Consider the following 19,629-nt stretch of genomic DNA (forward strand, 5'->3'; position numbering starts at 1 on the left):
TACGCCAATTACCTTTTCAAGACCTCTCTATATACAACGTAGTGTAATCTAAGTTTTAAAAAATCTTCTTCTTCTTCTTCTTCTTCTTCTTCTTCTTTTGGTGAATGAACTATCAACCAACTATTGATGTTAGTACTCATGCTTTATCTCGCATTGCGAGCCATACAGTTCATACGGTGACGAGAAATCGGTGCGGTAGCCTAGTGGTTAAATTGTTCGCTCGTCACACTGTGTTCGATTCCCCACATGGGTACAACGTGTGAAGCCCATTTCTGGTGCCCCGTGATGTTACTGGAATATTGCTAAACGCAGTGTAAAGCCATACTCACCCACTCACTCACTCTTAAGGAGCGAGTTGCCATATCCAAAATTTGGGTACCGGCATCGAAAAAGATTTGTCCTTATGCCATCCTTATGCCTGCTTCTGACCTGCACTGTTCAGTCCCACACTGCCACGCAACGACCCGACCTTGCCCTGTTCTGCCTACTTTAACGCAAGTTCCGAAAATAAGCATTTTCATTTGATACCATGTATGTGTGGGAACAGGTCAAAATGGACACACAACAAAGTCAAAATGGCCACAACCCCAAGTCAAAATGGCCATACCAAAAAGTCAAAATGGCCACACAAAGAGGTCGAACTGGCCACACATTATTTCATTATTTTTCACTACTCATGACATTTGTGTTATTTGATATGGAAGTATAAAAATGACAAAATAAGATCAAGATTGTGATGACAAGTAACTGATAAACAGTACAAATAAACAGTAAAAAGGTGCTTGTACATGAAAAAAGAACGCACATAAATATGTTTGTTATTTGTTTGAAATGATTTGTTTATGTTTAATAAACATCAGGTTTTGTCTGATATTACTTCTTTTCTCATTTTTTACACCTTGATATCAAGTAATACAAATGTTATGAGTATTAAAATATAATATAATATAATATTGTATGGCCATTTTGACTTTTTGGTACGGCCATTTTGACCAGGGGGTTGTGGCTTTTTTTACTTTTCTGTGACTAGGACCCGTATGTGTCAGGTTTATATTCGTTTTATGTTTTGCTGTTTGAAGGGGGTGGAACAACTGAAATCAGATATCCCTAAGGAAAAAAGATATTACGATTTCATATAATAGTAGATGGTGACAGATTAGACAAGCAATTTTCATTTACTGGAAGACACAACGACCCCATAAACCTGTGGTGTAATAATAGATGTAGATCTTTTCGTTCAATCAGAATCGGAGTCATCTGTCTAGGACGACCCTTTGGCACGGAAGAAATGTTTGCTCGTGGGATCGAATCCTGATTCGCCGCGATATTGTTTTCTATAGGTTTTTCGGCACCAACCACGCTGTGTGCGAAATAACCTCTAACCCGTGGCTAGTAAAAATCCAGTCGGGTGGGTACATCTCCACTGTCATTGGCCCGACTAGGGCAATTTCTTTTTTCTTTTTGGTATTTAACCTATTAGTTTTGTAATCATTATGTTTTTGCTTCGTTTTTACATTCAGTTTGGCTAGTAATTATCAATTTAGTTTCACAATTTGGAAACTATTTCGCACACAGCATAGACGCCTTCGTTTGTTCAACAAACAGGTACAGGTGTGTGACCTAAATCAGAGTTTAGACATTCCCCAATGTTACAACTGGACTATTGTCAAAAGCGGATTAGTTACATCAACTTACTCACTCCGTGAAAATCAATAAACATTATGCACGTGTGAGAACATGTTTGTGAAGCATGTCTTTTGTACTAAAAATATTGTATTTTGAGACAACCTAGAAGACTGAAAACAAACTTATTCAATAGCTATATATGGTTTTCATCCTTTTTCATGAAAGCAAATTACATGATGCTGTTTTCACTTGTTGCAATGTTCAACGGAGCTATTTGGAAAACGTGGTTTATGTAATGATTTGTTGTACAACAAGTATTATTATTTTGATCTCGTAAAGGAGAAAAATGATGACGGTAATGCTTCAAGGATGTATTTACTAGGTTTAACTAAGTCTATTACATTCTTCATTAGAAATTACGCCCATAATGCAAAGATAATACACAGACAAATATGTTTTGGTAACTCTCGCGGTGTGAACTTCCGCTCACACATGCGCACTCCGACGCATAGCTGGTAGCAGAAATGTTTTGATGGAAACCAATTTGACTTCCGCGGAAACAAAATTTTATCATGTGACAACTAATTACCTAATGTGCCTCCATGCAGACTGGATTGTCTGTACTTTCCACGGTTTAACAAATCCACAAGTTTCAGAAACCTGTTGTAAAGACAAGGTAACAACAAATGCTATATTTTGGGACACGTGTTATAAATAATTGAATACAAGTAAACAGGTCGCAGACCGTATGTTTTGAATGGGGTTGTAAATAAAAGTTATGCTTATGAAAGCATAGCTAAATAACCATACGTCTATATTAGGCATTAAGGGGGACATACCTCAGAACACTTTTTTGTGTCATTACTCTAAAGACACAGAGTAAAGTGCCAAATATTTATGTGTCTGATACAGTGATGGGTGAACATGACTGTCACTAGTGTCAAAAGACTTCTGTTATAAGTATAATTAATACAGGTGTGAACAATGTAACATAATTTCTGCTGTTGAGGTTTGCTTTATAGAGAACATTTGAAGTGTCATTGTTGCCTGCCGAATATTGCATTGAAATTGTGATTGCCATTTCCAAAAGGCATATATCCTCAGATCATATTTGTGGTTTAATCCCTCACCCGTCAGTATTCAGTCTACGTCTGGCACATGTTTTGAGACATCAAATGCTTCTGGATGTCATATGTTAATGAATGGAAGTCTTTCCTTGCGCCATAATAAAGTGGGTTGTGTCACACAGATGTTGTAAATACTCAGATAATATTTTAATGGTACTTACAAAATTACTCCATCGTTCATTAAATTAATCAGAGAAAATTATTTGTGATGCATAATTTGTTATTGACCAATATGTCCAGCCCGTTCACTGCTGCTGATCGTGTTGTTATATAAAGCGGTGGAAGGGTATCATGGCAGAAGTGTTTTCTCGCAACTAACTGTTATCTCCATTTCAGAGTTTCTCAAGTCATTCATGTAATAATATAGAAATTTATATCATAAAGTAACCTTGAATAATTGATTGTGTAACTAATTGAGTGTTTTTACAGCAGACTGATACTAGTGATAGGGATTAATGACTGTTGTGAACTTAAACTTGCTGTTTAGATCGTATGACATCCCTCAAACTTAGGTATATTCTTATTTAAGGTTCATAACTTTATCTATAGAGATAATTAATCTCTTATTTTACTTGCCACAAAAAAATCTTTTGCTGTCCTTTATTGTTGTTAGATACTGAAAGAAAACATATTGTACTTATATATTGCTGGAACTGTGCATGCATGAGGCTGAGGCACTGGTGGTAATTTTTACTCTTAACTGTTCAATAGCCAGTGACATCTTTTACAATTGTTTATGTGGTAGACAAGAAAACCATGGATGATCTTAAGCATGAGAAACCTGTAACAATGAATGAATGATTGTATTCATTGTTTATCTGTTAAACAAGTTTATCATGAGTGTCATAACATTGGATGTTGAAAAAGCAAAGTGGAATTACTGGTAGTCAGAAGAAAACCAGATGAACACACAAATAATGCAACTGTTTCTAAACCAGTGCTGAAGCATCAACATTTGCATTGAATGTTTCAGTGTGAGTTGTGATGTCGTTGTTCAAGATCCGGGACTGGTGGTCCACTACAGTGGGAGAAGATGAAGAGTTTGACCAGGGTTGTCTGTGTGTGGCTAACATTGACAACAGCAGTGATGGCATAGGTCAGTAGATTACAGTGATAAAGCTTAAGGCGATAATGGGATTCTTGTAATTTGCAGATACAACATTTTTTACCTAACATGCCCCTTTCTCAACATGAGGTTATGACAAGGGTTCATGACTATCACCCTTAGAAGGGATGAACACTTAAACTTGGAACATACTGAAGTATGGATTGCCTTTTTCTTGAGAATTCCAAATTTGCTCCTTTCAGATTTGTGTTTGGTACTGTTCTTACCTACATGAAGCGACACCAATCCAGGGATAACCTGAAACTATTTTTGATAAGAAATATAATATGTCAGTAGAGTCTTTAAGAGTGTCAGGACAAACAATGTGCCAAGCACAGACATGTTAACCAGTTAACCCAAGCTGCCAGTGAGGCACTAGAGAGTTGACAGTCATATGATTATCTTTTCCCACCAGGTACCCATTCACTGCTAGGTGAACAGAGGCAATTTTGAACAAACTAACTTGTCTCAGGTGAGACCACATGTGTCACATGTGCTTTGTGGATGCATAATGAAGAGCTGCAGCCAAATTGATATTGTATAGATTCGTTGAAAGTGTGACATGCTAACATCCCTTCAGTGAATTCAAGTAAATGAACTTATGATACTCAGAGATAGCAAAGTCTGTCAAGAAAATGTGGATCTGGCAATACTTTATCATTTTAGTTTACATGATGATTTACCATTTAGTCTCTGTCACTAATTGTTGCATGTGCTGACATTTTGCATACTCATTATTTTCTCTGTAACAAAACTGGAAGTAGAAGGCAGCTTCACCCATTTGTTTTACCTCTGTGTCATTCAACACTGTAAAATGGTCACAAATGCCCAAGAATATATCCTCAAAGAATTTTGATGCACTGATTGATGAATGGATTGGATGAAGCCTACCAGAAATTCTCAAATATATGGAAGTATTGAGGTTATTGATTTAAAAAAGTAATTCTATTAAAGCAGTTATAACTGTAAGTATAGCACTTGAGGACGACTTAGTGAAATTGTTAGCTATCTTTTCAACTAGAGCAAGTAGATAATGTTTGATCATGTAATATCAGGCACTGCCATTGTTTGAGGAATGTATACAGTGGAAGCTGTCTAATTCGGACTCGACTGAGACCGACTTTTGTGTCCGAATTACGAAGAGTCCAAACTGGACTGGTGAGAGTCAAGACTTAGCTCCCTTGACTAGGAGATACGCATGCACGGTACTTTTACCATGGTTTAACATGTTTTCGGGGGTAATATTGGACATTATTGCATATCAGTAGATTATCAAAACTGTAACTCCGTCAATAAATATCACCTCATCTTTTATAAATAATTTATTGTTAGAATGCTCTGTCGTCTGGTGGCATCCAATGCAACACACATTTCATGTGACATACCATGTTTTCATGTTACTCGCTATTTCGCGGGATAACGCCCTTGTATGGAAGCGCTTGTGATTAAGTCTTCACTGAGTGAGTCGTGTCAGCTTGCTGAACTTCTTTGTTAATTCCTTTTGTCAATCGGTTATCATCACACCTGATAATATGGCTAACTACAAAGCACTTCCGCCTCAGACAGTCCCGCTAGTCAGAGTTAATCAGCGATGTTTTCATAGTAAATTACCTTGAAGGGCGGAGATTTCAGTCCGAAATCCGAGTTACATGATGTCCGAATTAGTTAGCCTATGTATAATGATAACTTAATTAACTTCTGCCGGGACCATCAATTCGGTCCGAATGTCAATATTCACCCAGGGCTCCAGATAACTTTTGTGGATGTGGGTGTAGTTACACCTCATATTGCAAGTGGTGGTGTACTAAGACCTTTGAAGCTGTACTGACACGTTTTTGTTTGATTGAGCTGATGATGTGGTTTGTTGTTTATAATATTGAACAACCTTTCAGCTATTAATCTTTGTTTATGTTACATATACAAAGGTATTTATGTGCATACATGTTTGCCCCTTATCTGTAGCCCTGTCTCCTGCTTCTTGTCAGTGTTCATTAATGGTGTTTCAGGGTATCATGACATTGCATCCTGTAAGTTTCAGATCTGATCAGTCTAAGTAAACTTAGCCTCAGTACATTTCGTTACATTGGTAATGTGACCTCCCATAAGGTTTTGTTAGACTCGGTAGTGGAGTGTAACGAATAACACTGAAACTATGTTTACTAAGACTGTCTGACCCGCTGAGAATTCACATAACCCAGAGAATTGAAATTAATCACACATTTCAGTTTTAACATTTCTTTTAATTGGCATTAAAATTATTAATGAATGTAAAGTTTACAAACAGCAGGCAAGTATCACATGTCACACAACAATCTCAGTCAATGTCATTATGAAATATACAGTCAGAGATAGCGGGTTATAAGCTTCTATTCGTCAGTCAACGAATCTTGCAGTGGGTTATTTCCACCTCTGCACTTTCAGCAATATTCCAATAATATCAAAGGACACCCATTGTATTCACGTGGGAGTCAAACCCGGGCCTTCGGTGTAATGAGTGAATGCTTAACCACTAGGTCCTTGATGACGTGTACATGTTGTTGAAAATGATTTTTTGTCCTTGAGGTTGCATACAAAATATCAAAATGTCAAGAAATTGCATAATTTGGTATAATTTAGTAATTTGTTTGCTTTTATTATTCAATATGTGGTTTTTTTTGTACATAAAGTTATTGTTAGGGTATTGATATGAAAGAAATGCAGGAAAATCAATTTTCAGGGCAGTATGTAGGACTTGACATACTAATTAACTTAAACATATATTGATTCATCAATGAAAAAATAATATCAAGATTTTTTTATGAAAATAGGATATCAACATTATCTCCAGTTAAAATAGCACACCCGGATTTAATTTCTTAAGGGAGATAACTATTGCCTAGGTTTACCTGAGGATAAATGCTTCTGTGGCCAAAATCTCATGGAGTATGATTAGAAGCAAGATAAAGGGAAATAACTGTGTAACATAAATATTCACTCCTCCTGTTACATCCAGTCACAAACGGTATGTGCACAGTATCCAACCTCTTTAACATTTCTCAGTAATTAAACTTGTACTTTGTGTGAAGTTATACATTTCTATTTTCCTTTAGGTGCTGCAGTTCACTATGCAGGTTACTTTTCAGAAACACATCATCCAGGATTTTAATCCATCCTCGATTACATTTCAGTTTTTGTCAGCAGTATCCCCATGTTCATGAGGTTCACCTAGGTGGTCAGTGTCGAAGACTTGTATTGCATTGGGCTTTCCTTCCACATGAACCCATGACTGTACATTGACACACCAATACTTTTTCTAACATGATACAAGTATTGATACATTTAAAACTGTATCAATTTTTAGTTTTGAGTGTATTGTTTTAAATATGTTAATGCATCGTTTACATTTTGCAATTGTATACTTTTTTATGTTATGAAAGTTGAAATCATTATTTTTCATGTGCAGTCATGGAAAAGTAAAACTTTCTAACATGTGAGAATAAAAAATATTGAACTTTTCATGGACAGTTCCCAAATATGAAATATCAATGTTCTGAAGGTAACTGAATTTATTCAATAATTCTACAATAATAGGCATCGTGATGCATATCGACTCACGACATGGGTATCATGATATGTATTGATTCATGAAACTTATGTATTGTGACATCCTAGTAATAAAACTGAACAGTGGCTAAAATCACTGTGTTGCTTGTAAACATTGCATTGATCAAATCACGGTTCATTAGAGATGCTCAGTATTGATATTTCTCTTTCAGACAAGATAATTTTGGGTAGTTACAATGGTATTCTACGGATCTTCAATCCAAGTCCAACAAAAGGGGAATCAGGATGGAGCGGGTATAAGGCTGAGGATGTCATGCTGGAACATGCATTCCCCAACCCAATACTCCAGGTGGAGGCGGGCAAGTTCTCGTCGTGAGTATTGGGAATGTCTTATTTGTGCTAGTATGCTTTTCTACAAACTGCAAAGGTGCTGTTGAACAAAGCAAGCACTGCACTTGTAGTGCTAAGGTTGCTTTGAAAATAAGACCCATTTGTCAAAGAGTGAGGATGGGACACAGATAGCAAGTCAACAAAGGCAATGCAATTCACTCGACAGAGTTGCTTCCCTTGGGCATCCAAAGCCATTATATCTGTGTTTTTCTGTTTGTCTGCACCAACCCTGTGCTGATGGGTGTGCTCAAGGGTTTCACCAAAATGTTAAACATCACAAACCTGCATCACTTTTGGTTTTCCACCTCATTAAGAAGTCTAATGAATGATTGTAAGTGTGGTCTGTTAAGTACCTGTGAACCTTGATAACGCAGGTACTTTTGTTGAAGATGAATACTGACACAAATTCAGATACTGTGATAGTTTTTTTCGCATTATTTATGTTTGACTGATGCAGTGTAAATTTGTATGCTTGAGCTATGACATAATGCAAGTTGAATAGTGTGTTAAAAGAAATGAATCTCAACTAACTATAAGATAATTTAGAGTTATGGAAAAACTTTCATGGATAGGTACTCTTGATAAAGGCCTGCAAAAGCTTTTACGATCTGTCTTCATGACAAGTTATGACAATTAATGACTGCTTACAGATTCATTTTGATATGGCATGTGTATTTTATGTTAGAGAGAGAAGTAAATTTTGTTTAACCAATGCAGTTATTTTGTTCGTTTTTCAGTGGATCTGAAAATCTGACATTAGCCATTCTCCATCCAAGAAAGATATCAGTGCTAGGTGTGTCAGGTAAGAAGTATTACAAAGCTTATTTTCTAACCCTGCCAACTCATTTGGACCTATGATGATCCAAGTCAGAACTTGTCTTCAGTAGCCTGTGTTGTATGAGGCGACTAACATGATCGGGTGTTCAGTCACGCTGACTTGGTTGATGCTTGTTATCGTATTCCAATTGCACAGATCAATGATCATGATGTTGATCATTGGATTGTCTGATCCGTACTTGATCATTTACAAACTGCCGTAATATAGCTGGAATATTGCTGAGGGTGGTATTATACAACCTACCAACTTTGTAGTTAGTGTCTGTATCATTTATTATGTTTGAGAATGGGATTGAGTGTTGGTTGTATGGTGTGACTGACACAGGGAGTGGGAAGCAGTGATGGGTGATGACTGCCTGGTGTCTGGCCATACTGTCCAAAACTAGTATACAGGCCATCCTGATGTATTGGAATATTCTAGATGTTGGGCTAAACATGATTCCCTTAAGAGCAATATTCTGTCATTTTTCCTTATCCTAACTCATGCTTATTTGCTTATCTAGCTCTATTCGAAGGTAGTGAAACACTTGAAATCCCTTGAAGTTCCCGTCTTTTGAAGCTGACATACAATCACAATGACCTTCTCTTCTATTACACTGATATCTGTGGTACCAGACAACTTACCTACAATTTCCCATTCTAGTATGTTGGACAGATCACTCACAACTTACAGTGCTGACAATCTGAAGACAAAGTCATTCCAGTACCAACATCATCATTACAGATGAAACGTGTACTTGTTCATACTACCTCACCAACTGTCTTCATGTATATTCAGCTGACTGAAATGTTACTTCAGTAACAAGCATGGCATATACAGAACAGCATCGCATTACCAGAAGAGTGGATATATCAAGAGGCATTTTGACTCATTTGTCAGACATTCGGATCACCGCAAATAGACCTATTTGCCACCAGGTTCAACAGATACCAACATTTGTATCTCCAGTACATGATCTTTTGCTCTCAGCATCTTGTAGGAATGAATGAAACGCATACGCATTCTCACCTCCAGTCTTACTACCCGGAAGTTATTGAAAAGATAAGATAGACGAAGGTACTGCAACTGACTTTGGTGATGCCTCCTTTCCAGTTAGAGAATGGTTCCCAGTACTCATCGAGGAAATAAGACAACTATCACTGAAACTCCCAGAATAGAAGAACCTACTTGTTCATCCGCACAAATGCTTGGATATCGTTCCAACTACACCTATGGATCATATAAAAGCCTGCTTGAAACCTCAAGGATATTCCGCTAGAGCGGCAAAGGCTTAGCTCTACATAGATCTACTCACTCCTCATACGATGATAAATGTCACCTATGGCATACTAGAGAACCTCAAGGTTCTACACTGTCAACGTATTTCGTGGCCCTCAGCTCTGTCATCACCAAGCGATCTGGGGTCAAGCCGACAAAAGAGCCTGTTTTACTCACCCTACTAAGTTCGTTCAAGACAGTTCTATGATGAGGACATCATTAAGAAAGAGTTGCTATAGATAGCTAATTGGAGGAAGAAACTAGTATATCTAAAATCTCACTTGCTGAGACCAAGATGGTCTGCGGAGTAAAATGGTTGAGAGTCCATGCGCACGTCTGGAACAGACTAGCATGAGTGATTATGACCCGGTACTTGTAATGAAGATACTTGTACATGGGAAGGGTCGCAACTTGATAGGAATCTTGACATACAGTTACTTTAGACACTAGCAGGATATTAGCTGATCTATATATCATCCGATTCCAGTCAGCATTTGCTTCACAAGAAGAGAAGTTTGACTGGATGTGATTACCCCGTTTCACTGATGAATATTGGAAGAACAAGACCAAATTACTGCCATTACAGTTCCCAGAGGGGGAAAGTACTGGGCGTGCTTATATGGCAACCAACAGAATCCATCGTGGTCTGACCCACTGCCAATTCCATCGGATTGTGTAAGCAAATAAGCATGAGTCAGGATAAGGAATAATATGGAATATTCTGAATAAATTGATATTTCATAATTATCCTGACTTGTGATGTCAAGCCCTCCCTACCGCCCCACTCAGACATGTTGGCTTCTCTGCAATTCTCATGTTGGGCTGATGGAATTATGGAGAGTGACAAACAGGGCTGGTCATGTGACCGATGTGGCTTGAAATGGTGAGGCTTCCTGTGGATGAGGGTGATTGTACGTCAGCTTCAAAAGAAGGGAACTTCAAGGGATTTGAATTGTTCCACTATCTTCGCACAGAGGGAGATAAGCAAATAAGCATGAGTCAGGATAAGTATGAAATATCAATTTTATTCAGAAAATTTCATTAATAAGTATTGCATTATTTTCCTTTGACAGCTATATCTGGCAGTGTTGGACATGGGAGCCATTATCAGATACAGCTTCTGTATGAACACAGTCTACAGAGGACGGCTTTCAACTTCTGTTTTGGACCGTTTGGTGGAGTAAAGGGTCAGTAGAACATTCATTTACTCTGTTGAAGAAACTGTTGCATACACTATCATTAGTATCAGTTTTTGTTAATACAACTACTTAATAGTAGTATTACCGTAAAGTATCACTTATCTTACCTGACAGGTAACTGTCGGTTTCTGATTGACTCTTCTATTATTTTCTATGTACCCTGCTTACAAGTAACATTTTTTATGGACCCCACTGGGAATGATGTACGGAAACTACCTACCTTTTGCTAATGTAAATCTGTGGAAAGGAGATAACTCTAAATCAGTTTTCCTTGTCTGCAAAATTTAGTGATGGCTACAAAAAGTTTTGTACCAGTGCTTCAAACAATTCAAAACTAACATTGAGATGTTTGTAAGTTAAATATGTTGTTCACTGGTCCTTCAGGTACCCATGATGTTTGTTTATGTTCCTCTTGTCCTTGGGGCTCAGGGGCATCAACCCATGGGCCTCTTGTGGCTCAGGGAACACAAAGAAACATCTAGGGTACATTAACCCATGGGCCCCGCGGGACCAGTGAACAACTTATAATGTACAATTGCTTGCCCTGATAAGTTTTTCACAATACCAGCAGTTTTCTTATTTTTCAATAAGCAACATTATTAACTTGGGAAAGTCAATACACATTTCCTTGCCTGACAAAAACATTGGACTGAGATGTCACACAAAAGGGGTTATTTTCTCCCCTACGGAAGTCTGGACGCAAACAAACTGCCCTCCACTCATATATGCCTCATGTTGGTCGAGTGAAACATCAGTGAATCACTAGTTAAACCCTATTTTACGTCAATCTGTCAATTTCCACTAGGTTCTTGAATGCTGTAATTTCTTTCAGGACGTGATTTTCTGTGTGTGCAATCAATGGATGGAACAGTATCAGTCTTTGAGCAGGAGAGTTTTGCATTCAGCCGGTTCCTCCCTGGCGCCTTGTTGCCAGGACCCATCAAGTACATCTCTCGCACAGACAGCTTCATCACTGTGTCCTCCATGAGACAGGTGGAGAGCTACAAGTGAGTCAAAGATGTACTGGAGTGTGATATATTGATTTGCCTTGAGAAAAAACTGAAATGGATCACAGAATCTTGGCTCTCATTTACTAACAGCTGTTGGCATCAGCTTTTTTTTTTTGCTTTAAAGTTGATTTTGTTGATTTTTATCATGTTAAGAGTTAATTATCCATGTGAATTCATAAATTGATTCACTGGAGGTAACATATGTTATATTTGTTATATAGTACAGATTCTAGTTCTTTCGGATTCAGATTCCCTCAGTCAGGCAGGCATCCTATCGCCAGTGCACGAAGTCAACCAAATAGCCCACTCATCAGTCGTCACTGGATGTTGTGTTATTCCTCATTTGTTTGTAACTGTTTACTGGAAAGAAATGTATGTGTTATGTAATTACATTATATACATGTTTTTGTGGTCCTTAGCAGTGTTTATGAATGGTGTTTCAAAGTAACAGGACATTGGGTCCTGTAAGTTTCAGATGTCTGTCTGACCCACTGAAAATTAGCAGGGCCCACAGAATAAAATTAAACACACATTTCAGATTTACCATTTCTCATAATTGACATTGAAATTATTAACATTACATAATGACAAACATTATAAACATAAATTTATGACAAGTGTCACATGTCACAAATAACATTTTCAGACAAAGTCATTTTAATATATTCAGTCAGACACTGGGGCCAGCAGGATGGGGATTTCTGTCTGACCATTGGCAAATCTGCCAGATTTGTCAGAGTGTCAAACACTATTTGTGAACACTGTCTTAGAGTATTTCAGCTTGTTGAGATGTTAACAAAACCACAATAAAATAATCTGTTGACCAGGTACCAGGTGCTGGCTGTGGCAAGTGACTCCAGCAGCAAGGAGGAGTCTCAGAACCTCAAGTCTGGCAAGAAAGTTGCTGTAAGTAACCATGGTAACACTTGTCATTTCACCTGTGATTACATGTTCTGTGTACTGAAAAGTGTTTCCTCATTATACTGACCCAGGTTTGATTCCCAACATGGGCACAATGTGTGAAGGTTATTTCTGATGTTCCTCGCCTAGATGTTGATGGAATATTGCTAAAAGCTCCATAAAACTAAACTCAGTCAGTCCATCAGTAATATTTCTTTCTTACAGTACATGCATATAGGTAATGTTTAGTAAAGGAAACAATTGTTAAAGACATGTCAGATACTTTGGTGTTGTTGGCCTGTTTGCATTTTGTGTACTGCTGTGTTTTCATGTTATACTTTATGTGTTGCAGATAGACTGGGCTTTCAACATTGGAGAGCAGGCTATAGACATATCTGTGATATCATTCCAGCAAGCTCCACCATGTGTGATGGTGCTAGGTATCTATGATGATGATCATAATGATTTTTCACGGATCTTTCGCTGAAGACAGTTTAAATATTTTTTCAAAAACAATTTGGGTTTAAAGTTAGATTTTCATTGGAAGTTTGAAGTGTCATGAGGAGTGAGGTGCAAGATATTTGTCATCTGACCAAGGTTGATAACAATATTCGATAAGTAAAATATCTGCAGTGGACTGAAGTGTTCCAGAAATCTAAGGCATGCTGTTCCCTGTGTAGACCTTCATTTTCAGTTTGGGAATTAGAATTCCAGATTCATCACTTTTATGATTCTAGTTTCTGCATCACCATACCCTTGCTCACAAGTTTTGCCAAAGATTTAAACATATGCAGACATACTGTGATATACCTGGCCTCACTTTCACAAAGCGATCTTCGCACTACAATGATTGTAACTCCCATTCACCAACATAGTCTTAAGATAGTCATAACCCTAAGTTCACTCTGTGCAAATGGGCCATAGAATAAAGCTCACTTGTGTAAATTCCAGGTCATTGACACATCTATATTTGCCTGTTCCTGTAATACCCATTCATTTTCAAAAGAGATCCTCCTTGGGGTACTTAAAAGCACAACTCTAAGCTTCAACCTTGTCACCCAATCAAGGTGATGGTTCGTTTTCTCTGGGTTCTTCGTTAAGGCAGGTACGTGATCGGATCGCAGCTGTTCTGCCTCAGGTGGTTGTGCCTTGTAGCCTGCAGTGTTCAGGCTTCTGAGCAAGGCATTGTTCCAAACAAGGTAGCTGAAACTCGGTTACATGTTTTGCCCTCTCTTATCAGTGAGGTCATTAATCCCCACCTCCTAGGTACGCATCCATGTTTTGGCTTACCAGAGTTAGATCACCGCTACTTGTTGGGGGAGGAGGGGGATGTTAGAACCACCGGTTGTGGACAACTACATTTATGTATCGGTCATTCTTGGTGACTCTGGATGAGAGCGTCTCTGGCTTCGGGCAGACAAGGTCAAAGGCTTCCTCCGTTTGGCACCAATAGTCAAGCCCTCAAGGTCGCATACCATATGTTCAGAATGCAGGTCAGCAGTTACCAGTGGTTATCTACTCAGCGTACTTATCAGTGCTCCTTCAGGAGCTTACTGAGGTCAATCAGACTGAGGATGAGTCGTCATCCCGGGTTCTCGCTAGTCAACTTATGGAGGTGCACTCTCTTCTAGCAAGGTACTACATTTGGAGTTGCGCTTGCCAGATGGTGAGTGCAGTCATGGGGCTTAGGTGTTTGTGGCTTTCAGTTGCTCATTACTCTCCTGCTACACAACAGGCTCTCCTTTGCTTACCATTCAAGGGTCTACATTGTTCCCTGGTGCCATTACAGTTGTCCGGCAGAGGTTGTTCTGCCCAGAACCCTCAGTTCTCTCTTCAGCCTATCCTCCCATCGCTGTGAAGGAAACTTGCAAGTGGTCTGTACCACTTCAGTCTAACTGGGGTAAGGGTAAAAGCAAAGGTAGAGGCAAGGCTTCTTCACAACAACCTTTTCCCCGACTTCTTCGTCTGGATGTCCCTGTAGGTGGTCGTCTTTCCCTCTTTCTTCAGGAGTGGGTAAAGGTCGAATCCCTGGGTCCTGTCCACAGTCAGGAAGGGCCACATGCCACAGTGGTCCTCCTGCCTTCTCTGGAATTTTTTTCACTCCGGTACCATTTTCTTAGGAGAAAGCAGATGTTCTCTGTGCCAAAGTCCAGTTATTACTGGACAAGGCAGCCATGGAGGTGGTCCCAGAGGGACAGGAAGAATTGGTTTTTACTCGACTTATTTCCTGGTCATCAAGAAAGGCAGAGGGTTCAGACACATTCTAAATCTCAAGGGTCTGAACAGGTTAATGGAGGTTCCATATTTCAAGATGGAGACACCGCGCTCAGTTATCTCCTCAGTAGAAGGATTGGTTCATGTCAGTCAACCTCAAAGACGCATACTTCCACGTTCCAGTGCACCCGGACTTTGTCAATATCTTCGGTTTTTATTCGATGGGAAGTGCTATCAGTTTTGTGTGCTTCAGTAATCCTCTGGTTTCCAGGTTTCTGGCTCAGAATTCTGTACTATTACCCTTTCGGTCAGACCTACTGTCCCAGAACGCAGCGCCACACCCCAATTCCAGGGTACAGTGAGTGGTTTGGCCACTGTCAGGAATTGCCTCCAAGGGAGGAGAAATTTCTGGAGCAGTTGCAGACACAATTCTGGCTTTGCTGAGGTATTGAACAAACTTCAATATGAGGATATCCACTTTCACTCCAGCTGTTAAGTTGGAAGGCAGCTTTTTTTTTGCCGGTAGCATCTGGTAGAAGGGTACATGACATTCATGCAATGTCTGTCAACCCTGAACTTACTGTCTCAAAGACGGTTAGTATTTGTCTACCAGACTCTTAGTGTCCCTTCTCCTTTCACATAACAGCACCTATTGAGCTTCCCGCTTTCCTTCAGCCTTCACCGCCTGGTACCTCATGATGATGTGCTAGATGTCTGGAAGACTCTCAAGGCTTATATAAAATGAACAGCATCTTCCGAAAGGATAAACAGCTGTCTTGCTGTTATGGCGATGGCAAGGCTGGTATTCCTTGCAGACCATTCCTAGGCGGCTTGTGTCTGCCATTTGTATGGGTGTATGGGGTACGTTCACAAAGGTCTTACTCCCCCTGAAGGACTGAAGGCTCACTCAGTTAGGGCAGTGGTCACATCTAATGCTTATGCGGCGGCCTTGCTGATTGAGGAAATCTGCTTGGCAGCTATTTGGAGCCAACCGAATGCTTTTATATGGCATTACCAACTTGATAAGCACTCTAAAGAGCGTGTGCAGTGTGGTCATGTAGTTCTCACCAGAGGGCAGGGTTATTAATACCCAAGCCTAGTGAGCATTCCACACTTCTCCTGCATTTTTCACTGGGTGAAGGTGTTTCATCGTTCGAATCCCTAGTGATGGTTTAGTTGTGGCTTTTTTGCACAACTTTTTAACCTTCAGTACGCTTTGCTTGCAGGGTTTATAAGGGTTTGTCGTTGACATGTCAATCACATCCCTTCTCCAATTTCATTGGTTGGCAGATGGGGTTTTCTGATGTGTTGCAGGCCGCTTAGGCCTATAATCTTCACAGTCACTCCTATACCCACCTACATCCCCGCCTGACAGACAGTGGCGCTCAGATGACAGGGTTAGTGTGTTTTTTGCTGTTTCAGTCGATTGGAGAAATTCTGCTTTGCGACAGGTTTGTTTTGGAAGACAGAAGACTGCCACCGTCTCTATGTCTTTGGGACTCTGTCTTATTCTTCTAAGTACCCCAAAATCTCTTTTGAAAAAGAATCTAACAAACCTGCAGCGGTTTCTGATTCTTTGAAAGAGTCCTCCTTTGGGTACAACCACCCACCTCCCCTCATTCTGTTGGCGTTAATTCAGCATGAAAAGTGAGGTATGAGGTTCAAGCATAGAGTTATCCACATTTGTGTGGGCCAGGTGGGGCCCTGTAGGGGTGGTCTCGAGACAAAAACAAGTTTTTCGTTTTGTAAATATTTTATTGAAAATATTGTTACAAGTGTTTGTTCCCCAAAGAGGATTCTTTTTCAAAGGGCAGAAACCCCTACAGGTTCATCAAGTTTTACCTCGTTAGACTTTACATTTCCATCAATATCTGTTGTTCACTTGACGCTGTTCCAAAATGCAGAGGAATTTGTGTTTTTCAGGGGAAAGGAATTTGTTCTGTCTGACTGACAATGGGAAGTTGCGCTACATGAAGAAGTTTGAATTTGATCCAGCTTGTTTTGTGCCTTACACCTCAAGTAAGTAAACAGTGAATGTTATTAGATGTTTTCACTGAAGATAATGATGATGAATGCTTCGTAACTATCTTATTATAAGCTATAACATTACCTTTGTTTTCAATTTTGACCATCTGAGATCAAGTATGTTACAAGGGTTACTTCTTTCTTGCAGTTCTATACGTTTTAATCATTGAAATGGGTCAGTATTTTTAATTCATAAGTCTTTCTTACGGTAAAGACTTGAAACAATACCTGTCATTTTCCTGATTTGTGTTTTTTAATCGTGACATTTATCTTTGTAAACTTGTTTTCCTTTCTCAAAGGGATGATAGAGTAGCCTAGTGATTAAATCGTCCGTTTGTCATGTTGAAGACCCAGGTTCGATTCCCCACATTGGTACAGTGTGTGAACCCCATATCTGGTGTCCCTTGCCGTGACATTGCTTGAATATTGCTAAAAGTGACATAAAACTGCATTTACTCATACTCCTTGCCCAAGGATGAACTAAGGCATTCGCAAATTTTAGGTTGTGGTAAACAGATGGAAAACTCAAGAAACGTAGAGTAGAGTTTAGAGAAATTGGTGTTTTTTGCTTTAGTAACAGAAGGAACCATCAGCTACATTGTGGGAACACATACCTCATCTTTGATGATCTACCAGGATGTCACCCTCAAGTGGGCGGCTAAGATGGAGCACACACCTGTTCATATATGTACAGGAAACATGAAGTAAGTAGAAAAATGCAATTGGTAGGGGATGAAGTAGGGCAAGAAGATGCTCTTCATATGTGCAGTGTGGCATGAATTATTTGACAAAGATTTCAATCACAAGAAATGAAGGATTATCTCTCTCTTGTAAATTTAAGTGTGTCTTGTTGAGCCTAGACAGAGACGTAATCCATAATGCCTGATGATTGCTCACTCATATTACCTGATTAGGTGAAATGTGTACATCTAAACACCAACAAGTTAATGTATACTGGATCACTTGTTTAACAATTATCAAATAGTTTCACTGTGGTCACTTTGGTGATGACAGAACTATATACTTATATTATTTAAGTGTGATCAACTTTTTGATTTATTGATTTGATTTATATAGTTACAGCGTTTTGGTATAGATTTTTATTCCATTTGCTTGAAATGCTTATAAGAAGCTATACCGAAATTTAAAAAAATTGATCATCCATAAAGTTTTTTTCTAGAATGACACTCAAAAATATTTCTCTATGGCTGGAATAAAACAGTGTCATCCCACAATGGGAACCAGCTTAACACTTGAAATGCTAAACCTAATTTAGACTTCATCTGGTTCCCATTGTGGGATGACACTGTTTTATCGTTTGAACAGTTTCATCACTGATATGCGTATATTTGTTTCAATGCACATGTGTCAGCTCATAGTCTTTGCACCCGTGAAGGTCTCTATTAAAATATTGGCCTTCAGTAAGCCATGCTTATCGTAAGAGGCGACAAACAGGATCAGGCGGTCAGGCTTGCTGGCTTCATTGACACATGTCATTGGTTCCTAATTGTACAGATCAATGCTCATGGTAATCACTGGATTGTCTGGTCCAGACTCAATTATTTACAAATCGCTGTCATATAGCTGGAATATTGCTGAGTGCAGCATGAAACTAAACTCGCTAACTCCTTTCTCAGTCATAGTCTTTGCTGGAAGGATTAAGTGTTGTGTGAATGTCCTACAAAGTTTCACACAAGATAAAAAAGTGACTAGCCCACCATTTGTTGTTACTCATGATCAGAACTCCTAGCATACACCCTCCTGAGTAGACAGTCATGTCAAATTAAGATTAACTGGTTACATTGTATGACCAAGCTGATCGTAGATGATCTTGTGCCAACACAGTCAACCATTGCGTGTGTTAGTTACTAATGCTTTACTTGGTCCAGATAATTTATAAAATCCATAGATAGAGCAGAGAAGTGTCTTACTGCAGTGTTAAACAACACTGACTCGAAAATATGTCAACTATAATATTGCATCCAATATTGCATCAAATATGCTTATGTATAGAAGATGACATCAAGGAGCTGGCATGCTATTGTATAAAACTCTGACATCTTATTTGTAACTGTCCTCTGCTGCAGAGAATTGAAGGGTGTGGTGGTGTCCCTCAGTGACTCGGGGCGGCTGGAATGTGGGTACCTGGGGACAGATCCTGCAATATTTGTCCCTCCCACAGTGGAGGCGAGGGAAATTAACTATGCCGACATGGATGTGGAGATGAAGAGACTGCAAAAGAAAATCAAAGATAATGCTCATAAATCTGGTGAGAAGTTTTTCTCGCTCTCCTGTACTAATTACTTGCTTTTGTCCTGTAGTCATCTCTGTCTTCTCAGAATAACTCATTTCTTCCCTGTTACAATTAACTACCTCAATTCCTTTAAACTAATAG

The 19,629-nt window shown here is 39.1% G+C and overlaps 1 protein-coding gene across 1 annotated transcript in view; it reads left to right on the plus strand.

The window, feature by feature from the left end:
• The first annotated feature begins 2,112 nt into the window (after positions 1–2,112).
• The window catches only part of LOC137298067 (protein PTHB1-like), a 53,844-nt gene continuing 36,327 nt past the window's right edge, over positions 2,113–19,629 (plus strand). The window contains exons 1-11 of the mRNA XM_067830118.1: positions 2,113–2,302; positions 3,727–3,849; positions 7,614–7,773; positions 8,529–8,593; positions 10,960–11,073; positions 11,918–12,092; positions 12,923–13,001; positions 13,348–13,435; positions 17,133–17,228; positions 17,809–17,938; positions 19,322–19,503. Coding sequence (XP_067686219.1) covers positions 3,738–3,849; positions 7,614–7,773; positions 8,529–8,593; positions 10,960–11,073; positions 11,918–12,092; positions 12,923–13,001; positions 13,348–13,435; positions 17,133–17,228; positions 17,809–17,938; positions 19,322–19,503 — 1,201 coding nt within the window. The 5' untranslated portion in view covers positions 2,113–2,302; positions 3,727–3,737. The remainder of the gene's footprint in view (positions 2,303–3,726; positions 3,850–7,613; positions 7,774–8,528; positions 8,594–10,959; positions 11,074–11,917; positions 12,093–12,922; positions 13,002–13,347; positions 13,436–17,132; positions 17,229–17,808; positions 17,939–19,321; positions 19,504–19,629) is intronic.

Source organism: Haliotis asinina, chromosome 10 (assembly GCF_037392515.1).
Source record: "Haliotis asinina isolate JCU_RB_2024 chromosome 10, JCU_Hal_asi_v2, whole genome shotgun sequence".
NCBI lineage: Eukaryota > Metazoa > Mollusca > Gastropoda > Lepetellida > Haliotidae > Haliotis > Haliotis asinina.